We start from the raw sequence: 21,284 nt of genomic DNA on the forward strand, positions 1-21,284 counted from the left end.
CTGCATAGCTTAATGGCGCTACCATTATTGTTTTTATTGAAAGAACCAATGCTTCACCTGTTTCACTGCATAAAGAGTACTTTGGACCCATTCCATTTAAATGAATGATGTTCCCGTGAAAAGAAAAAAAGAAAAAGCACAATACTGGAAACAACAGTTCCTCTAGCACGCAGTAGCAGAGCACGGCTGGGGCTATGGGCTAGAGCCATGTTTGGGCTACCAGCTCATGACGCCCTCCCTCTGTTAGCTGGTTGTGGATGAAAAGATTATGAAGGACGTAATGAAATGACACCATCTCAATGCAACCTGCTAATTCAATAAGATTAAATCATCAGAGGACCATTTATTTAAATGGACAGGTGTGGCTTATCCCTTCTGTAAAGGAAACAGCCTGTTAGCACTTCTCACACTGATAATAAATCCCATTGGCTACCTCACATTGGGATCACAAGGCCTATAGCACAGCTAGAAATGCAACATCACAACCACCTGCAAGAGATCTGCTCCTCTGTTAGCTATCTTCCTAAACAGGCATGACCATAAACTTACTGTAGCTTAGAGATGTTAAGCATATTGCAATAAAAATGTCATTGCTTGGTTTTACTCTTGGTATTGTTACAGATACGGTACCATAGACTTTATTGAGCAATTAAAAAATATACACAAGGGACAATAGTTTCTTTTTTCTGTATTTTTCAAAATTTGACTTTCTTCCAATTGGACAACCCAGTTTCAAATATGAAAAGGGCACTTGTTCTACAGTAACTGCATACAACTTGCTCAGTTCCAAGCACTGTATTCATTTTTTTGTTACCGTTGCTGTCATTATATCTCCAGTCGTTTAGGAACTTCTCCATTCTGGGAATAACAACTAAGTTGTTCTTTCTGATTCTATTTCCCCATAGAGTTCAGCTAGCTTCTTGAACTCAGGTCCCCAGTCTCCAAGGTAATTATAATCCTGGTCGGAGTGTGTTGTGGCTGAATCCAGAGAGCTGATAGATCCAGCTTCTGATCTATGACCTTCATAGGCATATGTCTGTAGGGAGTCATACGGGGGCACGCTGGGGTCCAGATCAGCCTCTGCCAGTCTTTGTTTAATGAACTCCTGAACATCTATACTGTCAAGGCTTGAGGAGGGATGATTCCTGGGCGCAGGCTTCACTTCAGGACGAACATCCCTCCGGTATTTTAGCTCCTCAGCAGCTGATGGATTCCGCAGTGCTGTGATGTCAAATGCTTCTGTGTCTTCTTCTCCACCACCCTCATCATCATATGTAACAACATTTTCCCGGACGTCTTCTTCTGAAATGATCAAGGGCTCCTTCTTGCTACGTCTTAGGGTGATGAAAAGGACCACAATTGCTAAAGAGAAAACTGCAGATATTAGATTAGGTTTGAAGTTTATATCTGAAGTAAGTAAACGTATTTTAAAGAAATAGCAGTTACTAAGTCATGAACACGGAGGTGTAATATTTTCAGGCTAATATTGGTATTCAGGATGATTATGTCAAACGCTTGTCTGTAATGAAGGGTCACCAAACCTGTCCAGTCTGGAATACAGCATACTCATATTCTGAAATGAGCAATGTCTTTGTTGTGTAACGTGTTACCTGAAGATAGATTACTGTACGCCTGGAAAGCACCCATGAAATCCATACAGCTGTGTTTTCACATAGGAACATGCCAAAGTGCAACAGGCTGAGACCACACAAATAAGGGAAAAATTAATAATGCTGTACTGAAACTACAAACTTCCAATACAGCTTGGTCTTCCAAAAGGTCAGTAAAAAGCACCCTTCTGCCGTATATTTTCTTCGAGGGGATTGCTGGAGTTTCTTGAGCCAATAATGAAATCCACTAGTTAAATTGTTAGGGATCTCATAAATGACAAAAGAGAGGATAACATTTTTTCAGTTAAATGAGAAACGAATAACTAGGACTGATTTTTTTCAGAAGCATTGTTAAGGGCTTTCGGTGCTTCATTAAAACCAATATTTAGTATATATATTGAATTAAAATGTAAAAGGTTTATTTTTTCTCTTATGAATATTCAATCTTGTATGATAAAATATAAGTTTATAAATTAAATGTATTACTACACATTTTAAAACAGCTTTCTGACAAGGAAGTTCTGAAATAAGCTGTGAGAAAAGTATTCTTTAGAAAATGTAGAGCCTTTGGAAAAAATCTCCTATGTGGGTCACACTGCAACTCCCATTATTTCTTGCCATCTCTGTAAGAATGCAGAAAGGCACATGACTAGTACAGAGATATGTATCCAGCAAGTTGTGCTTCTATCAGAAAAAAAAAAAAAGAATATTAACTAAGGAGTAACATTAAAATTAGCCTGGGGGGAAAAAAAAAAGTCAAGAGAAAATGCATTTGCAAGGGCATTTATCTAATGGAGTCATCTTATAGTTCCGTATGTCCCTTGCCCCTGCGGATTATGTTGTGCATTGCTATCAGCTTACCCCACAAGGGTAATTAAGGAATGGCTTTTGTACAGTGCTAATGGTGCTTTTTACAGTGTAATGCATTTCAAAATTTTTCCTCATCTCTTTTCTATCATTTTTTACACTGTTCTAGACATGGGATTAGAATCAGAGGCTTTTTGAAATCTTTCCAAATTACAGAAAAAATCTGCAGTGCTAATTACTTGATAACCTCTGAAAAATAATTTCTAGCAGACTCCAGATATTCACGAATGTACTTTAAAAGCATTTCCCCCCATTAATTTTAGCTAAACCTTTCCCCTCTAATCACAGCTATGTGTTTCTAATTACGTCCTACTACCAGGCAGCCTCTGGTTCAAGAACATATCATACGAAAAAATTTCTGTCCTGTCACAGTCAGAGAGCCAGCGGAAGGACAGCACCACTTCATATTGGACACGGCTTACCAAGAAGAATGACAACACAGAGGAGGATTGCGATCAAAGCTCCTGTGCTCAAGCCAGCCGAGGAGAGGAAAGCTTCAGCGTGGCAAGTCCTCACTCGTCCATCGCTCTCACACGCACAGACCCTGACTGTGAGCGTACTGCTGCTGCTGAGGGGGGGCACTCCGCCGTCAGAAATCAGAACCGGGAGGTAATAGGTGTCCTGAGCGGTTCGGCTGTATCTCCTTCGTCTTGTCAGGATACTGGCTGTATTATCTACAATATCAAAACCAGAATGCCATTTTAATGAAGCACAAAATTAAATATATTATTGGTTGGTTGTTTCCTGTCCAGCAGAAGCACGGGGCATCTTAAAACTAGACAGTCCTAATCTGTGAAAACGCACAATCTAGAATTAAAGCTTGACAGGCCAATGGATGAAAAAGAGGAGGAGGGGGAAAGTAATTAGCATGACATTAATAAGTTTATTTAAGCTCATGTACCTCTCTTAGAGTCTAAGTGAACTTTGACAAACATCTTGGGCCCAGTTTGCAAGGGTTATGCTGTTGGTTGTATAGGGACACTTGTAAATGTCCCTGGAATTCTGAGAATATCTGTTGCGGAATTCATCCACGACATAAAATCCTCTTCATTCTCAGAAGAATGTTAAAAGGTGTTTAGTAAAAGTTAAAATAAGACTTTCATGTTTCACTGTTTGTTATAGGTTTTAAAGACCAAGCGAGCTTTCAGAACACATCTGAAAGGACACTGGCCTCATGCTGTGGAGAGGTCAGGAGGAAGAAGGGAAGGAAAGAGGGATGGAGGAAGGGTAAAAGAGCAAATACTGCATGTTCTAAATTGGTAGAGGTCAAAGGTAAACAAAGGGGAGTCAGTGATGTAAGATTTTGTCACCATTATGTTACCTATGGGTCCATCTGGCATATACTACAGTCAATGAGAATACTAATGCTTATTACAAGCACACTGTAAGAGCATTTATAGGTACTAATTAGGATAGTAAGCTGCCACCCATATCCCTTTAAGCCCAAGAAATTAAGGGGCGTAAAGAGAGTTCAGGGAAAGAAATGCTATGATAGTATATAGTTGTATCTTGTTTTCATATGTGTAAAATTTAATTTCATTTTGTTGCCACCACTTTAAAAATCCTGGCCAATGAATAAGAGCCCACAGATAAATCAAACAAAATCGGAGATGGTGAGAAATCAGAGACATGAGCAGCTGTGGAGAGAGAGAGAGATGGGGACTGAGAAATGGGAAGAGAGATTGGAAAAGAGCTCTCCTCTCGTACCGCTTGCCCGTGATTAACAGTCACAGTTTCCAAATTGTAGGGTTGTGGGTTTGGAGTTTTTAAACAAAAAACACAGGAGTGATAAGTGCAAAACACATCTGGGTTTCTCCCAAACAAAACAGGAAATTTCTTCTTTTTCCTTACCACTGTGGCTACAGCATTAAATGGGTTTATCATAATCTATGGAAAAATGAAGTCTGTGGCACTTTGTGAAAATCTAGTGCAACAGTACAGCTAGTGTGGCATATTTTAGCCCATAGGACTGATTACTTTCTACATGCATATTTGAACAGAGGAGTTAAGTTTTTTTTCAAACTGGATACAAACTGTTTAACCAGCTGACTACTCTTCATGCCACATCTTCTATCAAGCTCTGCGCCAAATTTCAAAACATGCATTTTAAATAACTTTTCTCAACATTTCGCTTTTGTGTATCACCTGACAGTGGTGCTGAGAAAAACTGGTAGTATAGCCCCACACCAGCATAATATCATACCATGTGGTATGTGGTAACAGGTTTCACGCATGAAATATATATGAGGTGGGAAGTGATACCCTTGGCTGCTGAGCCAAGAACTGAGCATCAGGTTCCACTGCATTGAAGCTCATTAGCTCTTCTTCCTCTGCTGGATAAGTAGCACCCCCCTACTTATCTTGCATGGTGGGTTTTTTATAAACTTATTAAGTTTTGTTCTTCTCATTTGCAGTGGGTGCAAAATACGATATTTATTTGCAGTAGGCCTTGAAGTCCTCTTCTACTTGTTCATGTCAAGATATACTTTTGACGACTGAATCCCAAGACTCATGCCAACTTCCTCTTTCGAGGCATAACACCAGCCAGTTATAATGCTGTCTATATTCATTCCATTTACAGAACCCTACTGAAACCAGAATGAGATGACCAGATAATTCTTTCATGTGAAAAAATCTGACACAGAGTAAGATCATCACATTCTAGAAATGATATTTGTATAAAATACCTATGATAAAACATACTGTTTTCCTTAAAAGTTGCCAGAGAGATACTCTACCCCCCAACAAAAAATTGTTTTCAGTAACCTACAGAAGAACCCCAACACAGAGATGATTAAAAGATATACAGTAAATTAATATTTTCTTTTGATGTAAGATTGTGGAAATTATTCCTATATACCTTATGACATGCAGAAATATTTCTTTCATTTTTATAAAAACTCTGTTAGAATTTAGCTCTTCTCCATATTGCTTAATCTGAGTTTATGAAACTTTATAAAAACATACTGTGGTATTCTCAGTAATGTTGATTTTTTTCATGATCTTATTGTTAAGAAATAAATTATTTCTACATTATTCTGCAGCTAGACTAAGGAACAAAGTGTTCTGTGTTATAATTTAGTCGATTGATTGAAGAAACCAAGCTTTATATCACTGAAATTCAGATTGCATTTATTATATGAAGAAAGGTCTCTCCTAAAGCAGAGTGAGCAGTGGCCTTAAGGACATAATTACAAACTGTGCCCACCCATGGAAGTCTTACTAGGCTCTGCCAGTCTAATTCTAAGACATAGGGAAAAGTCCCAAGTTTAATTTTACAAATTTGGACCAGCTTGTTCTTTGATACCTGTATGGTCTTCTACTTTTAATTAAATGCAGTACATGAACAATTTCAGTTATCTACTTTAAAATACTTCTAAAACAAGCAAGTAATCTTATGAAACACAGATTATAAAGAGATAGATTGCCTGCATGTCTTTTAATTTTTCAAGACATATAGTGATACAAACAGGGGGTAAAGTAAGCAGCTGTTTTATCTTTCTGCTACATAATGTTGCATAAAAAAACTTTTGCTTCCTTTTTTTTAGTAATACCTTGCCCATTTGCCACTCCCTCCATTTTTTTTTTATGTTAGACTGTCAGTCCCAACTTCCCTAATACTGCTGGAGGACACAGACAAAATCTTCCCTTCAAGAGGGAAACCACCATAGAATACAAAAATGACCTTCAGCTAGTCTGTCAGCTGCCAAGGCAGTGGCAGATTGAGCTCTAGATGCAGCCCAAGAGCAGAAATAAACTCACATATCTGTGGTTAGTAGGGAATTTCAAACAAATACATATTTTGCCTAAAAAATAAGGTCAATGTTCTCAGTGTATATATAAGGTGATAACTGCTGCTGCTGCCTTGCTACACTCAGAAAAAAGCTTCATCATCATTTCCCCCACATGCACGAAAAAGTCCACTGACTCTTCTAGTGTTCAGAATCCAATTTATAATTGCTTCCCTTCCTTGAAATGCAACTTGTTACAGGTTATTAGCAGAGCTCCTCTCTAAAAATGTCTCTTTTTATGTTGCAGGTTCTCAGACAACACAAGGCTGGGGAATACAATCCCTAGAACATCGATTGTTCACGCTGCTAAATTTTAGTACTCTGGTATTTTGTTGGTCTGGGACAACCAGGAGACTCTCACATAACACCCAATCACTGTTAATAACTTACACCAGAGACCCTTCCCAGCAGGCAGTGTGGACGAGAGTGCAACAGGTTTGTCTACTCCCACTTTACACTGCGCTTCAACATTATTCCAGCAGCTTATGGATCCTTAAGCATCACTAAAGAGCCTCATGCCACACACTCTGCAGCACATTACTTCCTTTCATGCCATGCTAACACGACTCTCTTGGGCTGCAATCCAACTTTCTCATTATTTCATAAAATCAGAAGAGAAAAAAACCCCCCATAATAATGAAATCTGAACTCCACTGGGTACTACACAGGGTCCAGAGGAGGTACAAGGCTAAGTGCTATGTAATGTACACAGCCTGTGTTATTAAGCTTCATTGCAAGAGAACAGTCACAGTCCTGTTTTATTTTCTGGGTTCTTTTTTCTTTTTTCCCTCAGCACCAATATTGCCACAATAAACTAAAGCCTGAGTGGTCACCTAGAAATCCCACCGAAGTCGTTAGAGAAGTGCAACACTCCCATATGTACTTTTTAGCACATGTACTTAACAGAAAAAGAAAACAATTTCAAAGAAGTGACAGTTCTAAGGAGAATTATATTTCAAGTTACAACAACTCAGAAGATGACAATCACACAACAAAGTTATCCATAAATAATATCTTAAAAACCTAAGGATATCTTCTAGGACTTGGCTTGAAATGTAATTCCCTATTGGTAGTAAGTGACACTATATGCATGAGCTAAGCATTCATATTAACATCTGTCATGTCTCTCATCCCAAAAGAAAAAATGGTCATATCCTATACTGCTAAATCCAAAAGGTGACAGTGTTATTACAATAATAAGAACAGTTTTTCATTTCTGTTTAATATTCTATTGTATTTCTGCTACCGTGCACAAGCCCCCAACACTGCAGTTCAGCCACCTTGTCCATGTAAGTAAGAAAATCCTACAAAATTTTGTCCATGTGAATCTTTCTGGGCCTATAGCCAAAGAAGGCCCAGTATTCAAATCTGAGCAGGAAAGCATAACCTCCTCCTCCCATCCTCTGGCATAAATCTAAAAAAGAGTGAATGATCCAGTATCATTATACAGCTACAGAAGCAGCGATGAAAATGCAGGCTGAAAAGAAAAGCATCAGAGACCAAATATAATGAAAAAAGCTGAGGATTCCTGGGCATGAATCTAGCAGTAATGAAAGGATTTAAACACAGAAGACTATTGGCAAAGATGTAAAGGAAAGAGCATTGAGATGTGAGCATGTATGCTATAAGGATAACTGTGGACAGATGGGGGAAAAATTGTGAGGACAATAAATAAAAACTGTGAAAAAAATAAAAAGGCCAAAATGACAAAATGGTCAAACTGGACAATTCGAATGTTACAGTGAAAAAATCTGAAAAGAGCTACAATTACACCATGCTTCTCTAGGGTGGAAAGTCTCGCCAAACAAGGAACTGATGTTTTTATACCGCACAAAATAAATACAAACTGAAAAAAGAGACATCTTTTAATGTTATATTTGTCTTTCAATGTTAAATTGTTTTTCTTGTATTGTTAACATCATAGAATTAAAATATTAGTATAAGACATAATTTTAGGCAAAGAAGGAGCCAGAATCAAACTTGCAATTTCAAAAATTTGCCATGGTGAATTTATGTTGATCGTACGCTTTTGAGTAATAACTAGATTTCTGTAGAAACAGATGTTGCATGACATATACTCAGGAGATTCTGTACCAACATACACAGCTATAAGCATTCTCAAAGAAACAATGTAAAGCTTTTCCTTCAATGTAATTTCACAACTTTGAACACAAATAAAAAGTATAGTCGTAATTTTTTGGGCACTAGTATGGAAATTTTTTGTTCCCAGTATCATCAGAGGTGATAATTCTCACCATTACTCTCACTATTACAGAGTTACAGGTAATAACTATTATCATACCTCTGTGTACATACAAATAAAATACTGGAAAGTAACTCAGCTCTCGCATACTGTTCTTTCTCATTAAATCTTTTAGAATATTTTACAAATGAGATCTCTAACATTTTTACAGAGAAGGAAACTGCATCCAAGAACTGATCTTCTGAAGGTCCCTAAGAATCAAGGATAGTGGAAAATGACCAAAGCTACATATAAAGCTGGCATATTACAGAAATCAGGTCTCTCATGTCCTAGTCAGAGGTCTATTCTTGAGGACAATTACATCACAGAATCACAGAATCACTAAGGTTGGAAAGGACCTTCAAGATCATCAACCGTTAACCCAGCGCCACCATGTCCCCTAAACCATGTCCTGAAGTGCCACATCCACACGTTTTTTGAACACTTCCAGAGATGGCGAGTCCACCACCTCCCTGGGCAGCCTGTTCCAATGCCTGACCACCCTCTCAGTGAAGAAATTGTTCCTAATATCCAATCTAAACCTCACCTGGCACTACTTGAGGCTATCTCCTCTCATCCTACTGCTGGTTACTTGGGAGAAGAGACCAACACCCACCTCGCCACAACCCCTTTCAGATAGCTGTAGAGAGTGATAAGGTCTCCCCTCAGCCGCCTCTTCTCCAGACTGAACAACCCCAGTTCCCTCAGCCGCTCTTCATAAGACTTGTGCTCCAGCCCCCTCACCAGCTTTGTTGTAAAGGGATGCCAAAAAAATGAATAGGTAATAAGTTTAGCCAAACTGTAGTACCAACCATATCCTGACAGCTCTTCTGATGTTCTAAGTTTCCATGTTTTAATTGTTTACATTTCTTACCAAAAACTAATGGAGGACCCATTGAGAGAGGAGCTAGAAAGACAGCAACTTTTAAGAGAAGGAACTTAGCATGAAACAATAAAAACCCACAAACTGTAAAAGCTACAGGCAGCCAAGTATGAAGACAGACACTGATGACCTATGGAAGTGTTTACTGAGGGGAAAAAAAAAAGTTACATCATCAAAGCTAGTCTGAAAGGGAGAACGGGGGTCATGGATTGAGAAATTCCTTCGATACCTGAAAACAGATACAGCAGATAGACAGAGAAGACAAGTGTATAGGACAGCAGCAATAGCAATAGGATGATGAGAACTACAGATCTGATTCTTATAAACCTGGAAGGAAAGACCTTTTTATCTCAGTAGGTTTAAACTGTGAACTTCACCCCTGAGAAATGTGATAAGAACCAGGACTTGTTGGAGATGAAAGGTCTGACTGCTACGGGAAATTAACAACTCCAACACAGGGAAAGAAAGATTTATCTGATTCCTTGCAGTACGTATTGCCCCATTTCATGATCTAAACTTCCGCATATTTGGGCTATGCTTTGCAAACATGGCTATTAGAACTTAAGACTCATCTCAGATGTGTTTGATGTTACACATGGGAAATTCTGCGTGGCTCTAACGCAGCAGCTCTTCACACTCTGAAGATGTGGTAGTTTATTAAGCCGGACTGCATGCTGTATACAAGGTTGTCATCACATTCCTCTTCCCATCACCTCTGCCTTTTTACATTGAGCTTCTGAACTAAGAAAAGAAAAGAGGGCATAGGAAAATCAAGGAAGCTGAGATACAATGTTAGCACCATGAAAGGTGACTACTGGAGCACTTTGGAGGATACTCATTGATTATTCACTCTTTGAGAATTCCTTTGACACATTATATATTACAGGCTGACACAGGAGAAATGGAAGTAAAAAAATAGAGTAAAAACCTGTTTATAGCTTAGGGCGTGTTTTAATTTTCAGCTCTGCTTACATTAGCAGTTGAGTATCTATAAATTTTCTGAGGAGTCATATCTAATTAAAATCAAAGAAAATATATTGGAATGATTTGCATTTGTTGTATTTCTAAAGTTAGAGCAGTTTATTTGTTTATATGGGACTATATTGATAGGCATTTCTGTTTCATTTCCTTTACCGATAAGGCTTGTAAATATTTTCTTTTGCACTAGTTTCAAAGCTATTGCCAATGGGCTTCCTTTCTTGTTCAGTGAGTAGCAAAAATAAAAAGCAACACAGCAGACTTTCCGGGCCTGAAACACAGTTATTTGCTTATGGGTTGGTTTGTGAAACACCAACAGGTAGCAGCACTGAAAGCAAATGTGTGAAGAACCTATATACTACGCACTAACTTACCTACCTGAGCAATCTTAGATCTAAATCTAAAAAGATCAAAGAAGTTCACAGGTCTGAGGAAGAAAAATGTCTCCCTCTGTAGTAGCTAGCCCTGGTTTTCTGTTCTTTGTACTCATGGTAGACTTCCTTTTATTACTTTCGTATCTTGATTCTGTGATAATACCTGCTCAGGCATTCAACCTGATCACAGTAACAGCACCTCTATAGACTGTACTTACAGTCACCGTGTATAACGCTAGCTTTGCACTTCCTCAGATATCGTTTCTCTCCAGTAACAACTTGTTGTCTTTACAGGATGATACTTCATGGAAGGGCAGTAGTAACTTGCAATACTACACAACCAGAGTGAACATGGTTGGACTTGATGATCTTAAAGGTCTTTTCCAACCTTAATGATTCTGTGATTCTGTGATTCTGTGATGCTACTTTGATGTAAATGAGGGCAGGAATTATGTAGCTGTTTCCCACTCATGTTGGGGTGCAAAGCAGGGGTTTCAACCTGACCTTTTTTAATGCCACTTCGGACACTCCAGAGCACCTAAAACATGGTCTGGTATCTGGCATGCTTATCTGCAACTTTAAAGCCCTGAAGTCCGTTCACTGGCCTGCTACAGGCGTCTTCTACAGTATGGCTGGAGATAAGAATTTTGCATATATCAGAGAAGCCAGATAAACAGAAACTTCTGCAAGGGAATTCACTCTGGGATGGGATGAATTACTCTCTCAAGGTTGCTCTCTTCTTAAGTAACAGCAATGCCAAGTAAAGCTGATCTCTTTTTTACTCATTTTTGATCGGTGACATGGGAAAAATGTTAATTTGCATCACAGGCATGGGTGAATGAACACATTAAGAACTTCATTTTATATGGATGCCGTTGAACTCATTATGCTCCAGTTTTTCTAGAAAAGCAGGTCTCTACTTCTGTGCATATTAAAGTATCTTGTGGCAAAACATTAAGAAAAAGGAATCTCCAAAGGGGTGGTATCAGAAAAATGGCCTACCTTTGTTCCAGCTCCAGAATATTCTCCATCACTGGCTAATTTTCAAAAAGTCAGATCTTTGTGAATAGTGGGCAGAGGGGAAAAATAAACCGCAAACATTTTTGTGAAATAAAACATTTGTCCTGAAGAAATAAAAGGAGAGAACAAATCCTAAGCATTCTCTAGGGAGTTGTTCTTCGCTGAAAGTAAGGTAAACTTTGTCTACTTTGAGAAGTCGTCAGTCTCAATTTATTAAAGCAAGAGAATGTACAAATCTTATTGGTGGTGTTGGATGAATGTGCAGTCTCTGCACAAACGCTTATCATCCAGGAAATTTACAATACCCATCAGAGCATCCATTGTAGACTGTATAGCTTGTGACAAAAAATACCACCAGTAAAACAGTGCTTTGTAGGGCATAAAATTCATAAATGTCCTCTTGCACATAAGTGAATGGTGCTCTGAGGGTTCAATCTTTTGCCAGCACCCTGAAAAGTGTTGTGTAACTTCTGAAAGAGGCCTCTAATAGGTAAAAAAATAGGCAGAAAGAGGGAAAGAATGTTTTTGAACTCAGAGAGGGAGACACAAACTATGCAATGTGTGTGCCTATATATTAAAGATTTGGGATATCATAACAATGACATATGCTCACACTAACGGATTTTGACAAATATATTCTTTAAGCATCTGGAAAAATATTACGATTCTTTCCAGATAGAAAAAGTACAATTTTAAAATTCAGAACTTAGAAACAGGTCTCCTGTGAAGAAGTTCTTTCATCTTTCTTCTGATTCCCCAACAGAAGGTGGTCGTAGTCTCATGTTGCCCTGGTAGATTTTTAATGGGACATCCAAAAGAAGTTTTTTTGGATTAGGCAAAAAGTGTAAGTTTGAGATATTACACACAAGTGAGAAAAGCGTTAAAAAATTATCTATAATAACATCTTAAAAAACAGCTGAGAACAACACAGACAATGATGAACTGAGTTATGTAGCATCTGAATTGCAACATAAAAGCACCTCCAGATTTTAAAAGTATTTGGCTGCTCAGGTTTTAATAGAAATTGCAACATTTTTCTGGACAGAAAAAATTGCAAACAGCACTGTTTTCATTAAAAAGCCTTCATAAGTACAATTCCCAAACAAACACAAAGGCATCTTCCCTGGGTTTGCTCTCTGAAACTGCAGGAAATGATTACAACTTAATGCGTTTTCTTTGTAGAGCAAAGAAATTCTATTGCAGCTCTTGTTCTGTCTTGCTTACATGTGTACATATACTGCATCATTTTGCTGGCTGTCCTCTTGTTCATACTCGTAAGCATTTACTCTCATTGAATAGTACTTTGTCGGTATATAAAAAAACTCAAATAGCAGCAAAGAAGCTATGGTAGCTTAGGAATCCAGTCAGTAGGGAAAAAGGTATCATACTCTGTTTTTCCCATTTTTTTCTTTACAATGACAATCATAAACACCAAGAGAATCCCAAAGGTGATCCAAGCAACTCTTAGGTTCTGCTGGGCTGCATATTTGGTATAGCCCTGTGGCTGTCTCCTAACCTACATTTCCCTGAGGGTTTTAAGCTCTGCATTATGAGGGTGCATATTCAAAGGCTGGAGCTTTAACATTGTGGACTGTTACTGAGTAAAGGCACAAGTTCAGGCCAAAGAGATGAAAGCTCATATGATCAATTATCTGGATTGATGCTTTAATATCTATTTCCTCTGCTGAAGCCGTAGAATATTATTGTCCTGAATCATATATGTGCTGAGATTGTATATTGCTGCGGCCTATGCAGGTAGGTAGGGACAAACTATGAAATATTATGCTTGTGCAAGTCCTCTAGATTTCAGTCAAAGTGCATAGGTATAAGCATTAATATTTAAAGATCCAATTCACTGCTGTAGAGTCTTTTGATCTTGTAGCTCTACTGATGATAATGGAGATGGGGAACATTCATGCAATAGTGTATTTGGACTCAAAGAGCAGAATTCTGTTGTTCAGGGTTCTGAAAACAAGGGAAGAAAATGTCTAATGAGATTTTTGTGAAATTAAACCTTTGTCCTGAAGAATTAAAAGGAGAGGATGACTGGATCCAAAGACGACTGCAAGAGAAATACAGCTTTGCAGTGACATATACAGCTACCACTGACTACCACTTCCAATGTGACATCGAGATTTTGGTTTTTATCGTTCTGCAAAACATTACTGAAAACTCTCTTAGGGCAATTGCTGTAGTTTTTTCCTTTAAAAACCATAACCTAACAAACAAACAAACACCCTCCCCCCAAATGCCAGACTTTATACAATTATTAAATCCAGAGGTAAAAATATCAGCTATCTTGTGTTAAGAGCACTCTGATTCTTTTTAACAGCTGATGCTCAAAAACATAAGTTTTCAAAAGTGCAAACTTGTCACAGACGTAAGAAAAGCCTCTTCTGCCCACCATCTCTCAGCTATTTCCTAGAATAGAAAGCAACAGAAATTCTATCTCTCAGTAGGAATAGATGATAAATATGAAAATTGTAAATGCTAGATAACCGGATATCGTGAATGAACTTTGTAAGAGTTTCACTGACATTTTACATATAGATTGTAGCACAAAGAAAAGATCCCAATAAAGGGCAGTGCTTAAACAGTACAATCAAAGGGTCATGTGCTGAGCAAAATAATGACAACGTGTTTGTTTCCAAGATAAATTTCTTGTTATGATTTGAGTTAAAGTGTCATTCTGGTAATTATATGGGAAAATTGAAAATTACATTTCTGGAGTCTCTGTACATGTAGAAGTTTTATGTGAGATGCTAGAGGAAGTGCGTACTTACTTTTTGTATCTCCTTAGGCGAAATAAAAACATAATGCGTAACAGGCCTTTGCCTGAAAGGACAACTTTTCCAGTTCCTTCTTTTACTTCCCCCTGCCAAATCCATCTAAGCATAGTCCAAACACTGCCTTCTGCTGTTGGTGGTAAAGTCACTGCTCTCGGGGAGGTAACTGGAAACCAGCAAATACTTACTGCTGCATACTTATATCCAAAGCGTGACACTGCTACGTTAGAGATATATGAAAAGTTCTCAGGCTCTTATAAATCTGTGTAGGTAAATAACTTAAGCTGACATGCAGTCCTTAAAGTATAACACAGCATTTTCCACTGGTAATAAACACATATAATACAGAACCCGATTAAAATATGTTCAAAACCATAAAATATTTACTTCATCATGAACCACAATTTTAACAGAGTTATTCAAAAGGACATCTTGATGTAAGTACCTTCTACTGAAATGAACATGGCCATGGTCTCCCACATGAGATCACAGCCCAATAGTCAATGAGTTTATTTGAGTCTTAGACTCAAATACAAAAATACACAACAGTACACTTCCATTATTTATGGAATAACCCCCTGGCTTTTGCTCCACCACGATCGGAGTGGAATTGATACACTAATGTGGGAAAGGACTGGAGTCATCACTTAAGGAATATTTTTCATATATGAATTAGTCCTTCTAATATTATTATTTTTTTAATATTGATAGATATTGATCTCTTTTAGAAGCAGAATATGAGGGCCATGAATCTAGTCTGAACAAATAGCATGATTTGAATTTTTTTTTTTTCTGTAAGTATAGTTAAACATTGGAACAGATTCTTTAGGAAGATTATGCAGTCCGCTTCCCTGAATAGTTTTACAAACAGATAAAAAACGTGTGTAAAGAACAATTTAAACATCACTGTGTGTGCTGTATGTACCAATAATGGAGTTAATGCTTCTCAGTCATTACAGCTGAGTAGTGATCTGTAAGATCTCAGAAGGTATTCCATGGCACTACTGCAAAAATATAACTGTAAAATAAAACCAACTCCCCCACACTCCCACACATGCATACAAACAAAACCACACAAAGCACACATACACAAAAGCTCAAGAGGAAAGCTACAGACAAGCATTTAAAATTTATTGTCATTTTCATCAGGTTGCAAAATGGAAGCCACGAGGCAATACTCAACAAATATTAAGGCTGATTTGGGTTTTTTTTTGAAAGGCTGGATGGCTTTTTGATTCAAGAAATATTCAGAAACATGTGGCTGGGTGACTCTGAAGGTCCTTTTACTTCTGGGACTATGTGCTGTGAATTTCTGATTGTACTTTTTAGGCATACTTTGTTAAGAAGGGCATGAAGTGATAGGCTATCATCCAGGAAGCCCTGAAGGACCTGCTCTTGGTATCGTATCTGTAAAAGTAATCATGAATTCAACTTTTTATGCCCCTTAAATTCTTATTTTCTCCTTTAAGCAATAATCGGCAATAACCTTGACAGTACCCACTCAGTGCTATTCACCTAGAAATAGACCAAATTGCCAACATCTTTTTCAATAATCCACTTCTTAAAAATATTCCTGAATGTATGAGTGTAAATGCTAAAACAAAATGGAATACAAAAATAAAATGCAATATCTGATTATTCATAGTTTGCAATATGTTTTATACACCATGTCCTTGATACCAGCCAGTTCGGTGATGACAGATTACAGTTTTCCCCTCCTGTCAAGAAATGCATGGAAATTGTTCTGTTCAATGAGACATCCCAGACAAAATCGAGATTTATGTGTTTGATTTACCTTCATTGTCCCTTAGTGTAAAGTTGGGATTCAAAGAAAGCCCTTCATCAATGGAAAAATGGAATCTTGCCCCATTTGCAGAGTTGTCTTTGTCAGTTGCAGTGATAGTCTGAATTACCTGAAATAAAAATCAACAGTGAATGTGTTGAAATTTGAACTTGACCCAAATAGTACCTGACCTCAGCAGGATGCTCAAACTTAACTTATTTTAATTTTCTACTTGACTGCTGCTAAATTCAACTGAGGAAATGACTGGGCCATTAGCTTGATTTCTCTAGCATGAAGTATTTTAGGAACCACACTTCAGAGCTAGATAAAAAGGTCTAAAGCATCTATACTTTCTGACATTCTGATATGGTCAAGAACTGGTACAGAGATTTTCACCATCTGCATGGTATCCTGGTGACTTTCAGGATTACAGTTTCACGTAAACATCTGTTTTTATGGAGCCAAAATTTGGGCTGAACCAGTGTCCTGGTTTCAGCCAGGATAGAGCTGGTTTTCTTCACAGAAGCTCGTGTGAGGCTGTGTTTTGGATTTGGGATGAGGAAATGTTGATAATGTGCTGATGTTTTGGGTTGTTGCTGAGCAGTCAAGGACAGTCCAGCTTCTCGTGCTGGGCTGCCAGCGAGCAGGCTGGGGGTGCACGGGGAGCTGGGAGGGGACACAGCCGGGACAGCTGACCCAGGCTGGCCAAAGGGATATTCCCTACCATACGACGTCATGCCCAGTACATAAACTGGAGTTGGCCGGGGGGCGGGAATCGCTGCTCGGGGACGGGCTGTCGATCGCCGGGTGGTGAGCAATTGCTGTATTGGGCATCATTTGTTCTTGTACATTCCTTTGTTGGTATTATCATTGTTGTTTCCTTCTCTCTTTCTGTCCTATTAAACTGTGTTTATCTCAACCCACAAGGTTTTTTTCCCCTAATTCTCTCCCCCGTCCCACTGCAGGATGGGGAGTGAGCGAGCGGCTGCGTGGTGCTTAGTTGCCGGCTGGGGCTAAACCATGACAACCAGGATGGTCTATGTGGAGCATCATCTGCTTGCCATCCCAATAATTAGATGCACTTCAATATTGGTTAGGAAAAATAATTGTTTAACCAAAAAGGCAGGTATATAATACCAGCTCCCTGTGTAAAATTCCCTGTGTAAGAATCAGTTGTAAAATGCTGGAAAACAGAAGAGGAAGAACAGCAGCCACTCTTGGGTTAGTTTGGTTTGCCCAAAAAGGAGCAGAATTAGAAAGGTAGGACTTTTGCCTTTGAAAGCCCTGGTGGTTTTTAAAATTTACTTCCAACTAAAACTGAGCTAAGGTTTTGGAATGTGTGACCAAGCAGTATTTCTGCCTCTGTTTTCATTTTAATTCTGGGCCTGGGAGCTCAAGTGCTAAAGTAGAATTTAATGAAAGCTGTTCTTGTGATATAGGCAGTGAAGCCCATATAGACTGCTGCACAGAGATGATAGATACCCTGAGGGAAATGTAAAAGGGGGAGGGAAGGTGCTCTTTTCGTGAGAATTTTTCTGTTCAGTGTTCAGCTGTAGGCTGTCTAGATGGAACCTGAAGCATAAAACAGTTTGGGTTCAAGGGGTTGGTCTGTTTTAAAACTAAAAGACAGCATGCAATTCTCTACCTCCATTCACATATGAGAAGCAAAACAAATACATTTTAAAGCCAATAGAATACAATGCTTATTCCATTGACCGTATACAACACAGTACATTATATTGACTATACATACCTGAGACAATTAACAATACTGATGATAATTGCAGAGAATATTTTAAAAAATTGTTGCAGTACTTTTTTTGCTGAACTGTAGCAGAACAAGATCTGAAATGTCTATAATCATGTAGTTTACCAAAGTCATGGTAATATTGGTAAAAAAGTTTGGCAAAAACTAATTGTTCTCTATTGATTTTTGAAAAGGTGGCATATCTGTTATTGAAACAACTATCATGTAAAACCAGGATATAAGATTAACTTAGATAGATATATTTAGTTAATAATGTTGAAATGGTATGACACAAAGCAAGACAAAAAGTTGATGGAAGAATATTTTCAAGAGAATCAATTTCTGTCATTACTCAAATACTAAAAATACTGTTAAATACCATACATAGCTGTAAAAGATTCATATAAGACTTTAAAAAGATATGAATTTATTAAATATTGTTTATAAATCCTCAGTGCTGTTTTTTCAGTGAAATATAAGTCATTTTGCAACACACCTTCAGCTTTTGTTTGACAGCCTAGATAAACTGTAGATAAACTTTCATCCTGTTGTCCTCTCTTACATAAAATGTTCATTGACATTTTTACAGAATTTTGCTTCAAGGACATGCCATTTTGCAAGAAAAATACCTTTGATCAAGACCTCAGTGCCACAAGACTAGTATAAAATTCATTTGTTTGTAAGACTAACTTTAAAACCAAAATATGCTGTCTACATTCCCTGATTTCACACATGGAAATTCAAATATGCCTTGAATTCACCCATGTATGTTAAAAGTATAGCACTAGATAGTATAGAAATCATGCTTTTCCACGTGGAAAATAAACAATGTATGTGTAATAGGACAGGTCAAAATATTTCTGACAGAACTGTTTTTAAGCGGGAAGTTCACAGTCTTTCAGAAAAGGCTCTTGCTTTCTATGGAAAAGATTTCTAACACACTCCTTCAGGCGTGAGGAACAAAAGCGTGTGTCCTCTTGACACCCAAATGTACTGTTAACCCTTTTCTAATTAATAGGCCAAGTAGTTAATGGCCTATTAGCAGACATTAACATGCACCTTACCAAAGCTGTTAAAATAAAAATGTTGACGCAGAACCTCAGCTGCTGTATAGCTCACTTGACAGCACTGAGGCAATGAAACTGAAGGGTTATGCTATTTTTTTAAAGGCAAGAGTTGGCGAGAAAAGGAAGAATTTCAAGAACGGAGAACTGACTGAAGAGGACAGAGAGCAGGTGCTAAATTCTACTCAGATCCTTTTCAGAACTGAATCAATAAACAAGTAAATATACACACGACAAAATTATAGCACAGGCATTCCTTGACAGCTAACATTGATTTCCTTTGGCTATTAGAAATAACAGCATACAGGGTGAGGTAGCTCATGTGGGCAGCACAATATTTATACGACCTGCTTCTGAAAAAGTTTGTGTGTGTGTGCGCGTCTGCACAAATACACACACTTGTGTGTTCATTTACAGAAATGGATAGTGTCAGGGAAATGACATTTCACTACTTTCACAACTTTTTCTCTGAAAAGCACCCAGAAAAAATGTTATCTTTGGAAAGCTACAGTGAATATGACTAGCAGATATAGTCAGGTATTTTAACACGTTCATACTCTGCTAGCACGAACACTGATACTGGAATCATTCAGAAAACAGTCAACTCTTCACTCTACTTTCCAGAACAAAGCATTTAAACTTTTTCTACATGGTAATTTGCTCCCATAAAACAAGCTTCATTTGAAGCAAAGGAAAATTTCATTTCTAAGTTCACTTTGTGGAAGATTGCAAAATTTCATTTTTCTACATTGGCTAAATTTCACAATCACTCACAAAATCAGTATATTTTTAGAAGTCAGAGTTCTCCAAGTCCGGATACCATCTAAGATCAATTCACAGCTGCTTTATCTACTTTAATATACAATATCTACCAGGCTTCACCTGGAAGCTCTTGGAGATACTTAGTGTGTTTTCTCAACAAGGTGACTGCTAAGGGAATAAGGCTGTCACTTCAGTATGGAAATGTTTATCTTCTCATAAGCATTTTCTGTTTGAGATAACTTAGGGGGGTTCATTTAAGCACTTAAGTCCTTAAGTTTTATTGGCCCTTTTTTTTAAAAGTAAATAATTTGAGCTGTGGAGGGAAAAAGAAGCAGGAGACAAAGCCTGCACAATTAAATGATACTGTGATTTCTCTCCATAGAGGCCTCTTCTGAAAATAAACAACGAAACACAAAAAGTCTTCCAGTGACAAACTATGGGTTAGTTTATCTTGCACATAATAGATTCAAAATAGATGTGCTGAGGAAAGAAGGATGGACTCTTACAGGGCAGTGCAGGGCTGGAGCCCAACCTCAAAACACTAGTCAAGCAGAAGTGCCCAGCAGTACCTGAGAGAATTTGTTCTTCAGTGGTACGTCTTATGAATCACTCTCACAAGATGATGGATAACTCGGAGTAAATGCTGCCTTTTCAGTGATTCAAAAAAACCATCCAGCTTTTTAGCATATGGAACACTTGTCTTGTTCTGTAATCCTTGTTTATTTGTCCCTCCTTAATATTTGTTCAACACTGTAATTTTCTTTCTTAAACTAGACAGTAAGATCTTCTGAGCAAGAGCCATATATTTTTGTGTTTGATTTTGGTTTTGGTTTTTGTACATTGCAATGGTATCACAATCCTTTCTGAAGCCTTGTTGTAAAATGCAAATAAAAATTAGTGCATGTAATGTACATAACAGAGTCCCGTTAATTTAAAAATAAAACAGCATGCTGACCCAGCCTTTCATTTTAAACTACTGCTTGTAGAGTCCTTCATGGTAGCATTAATCTTGTGTGCTAAATTGCAATGCTATAGAGGTCAGGAGTCATTCATGCTGGCAACAGTAGCTCAGAGAGAAATAAAACGCTGACCCAAATCAGGAGCAAATGCTGTTATAGTAAAACTTATTTTATCCTCCAAACACCCCTCTCATAAATTTCCATTTGCAAAGCTACTATTCGAGAGTTAAAACTTTGCTAATAAGAAACATTAGCTATTCCCCATCACCAACACCTGCAGCAAACAGCATTTCTGAGCTCGCTTCACTGCATGCTTTACCTTATTATTAATTGTAACAATTATTTGATGATTATTGTTAAATTATAGAATATAAAAAAATGTCAGAATAAGTTGAAAGCAATTGCAATTAATGCTTAT

The 21,284-nt window shown here is 37.8% G+C and overlaps 1 protein-coding gene across 2 annotated transcripts in view; it reads right to left on the reverse strand.

The window, feature by feature from the left end:
- Nucleotides 1–871: 871 nt before the first annotated feature.
- Nucleotides 872–21,284, reverse strand: part of CDH18 (cadherin 18) — a gene marked incomplete at both ends in the record, with an annotated part of 181,198 nt that continues 160,785 nt past the window's right edge. Inside the window, 3 exons of one of the 2 annotated variants that reach the window (XM_081996613.1) lie at nucleotides 872–1,362; nucleotides 2,900–3,151; nucleotides 16,347–16,464. In XM_081996613.1, coding sequence (XP_081852739.1) covers nucleotides 872–1,362; nucleotides 2,900–3,151; nucleotides 16,347–16,464 — 861 coding nt within the window. Of the gene's footprint in view, nucleotides 1,375–2,899; nucleotides 3,152–16,346; nucleotides 16,465–21,284 lie in introns of both variants that reach the window. The other variant, XM_081996612.1, reaches the window with a different exon arrangement.

This window comes from Phaethon aethereus (genome assembly GCF_964289735.1).
Source record: "Phaethon aethereus genome assembly, chromosome: 2".
NCBI lineage: Eukaryota > Metazoa > Chordata > Aves > Phaethontiformes > Phaethontidae > Phaethon > Phaethon aethereus.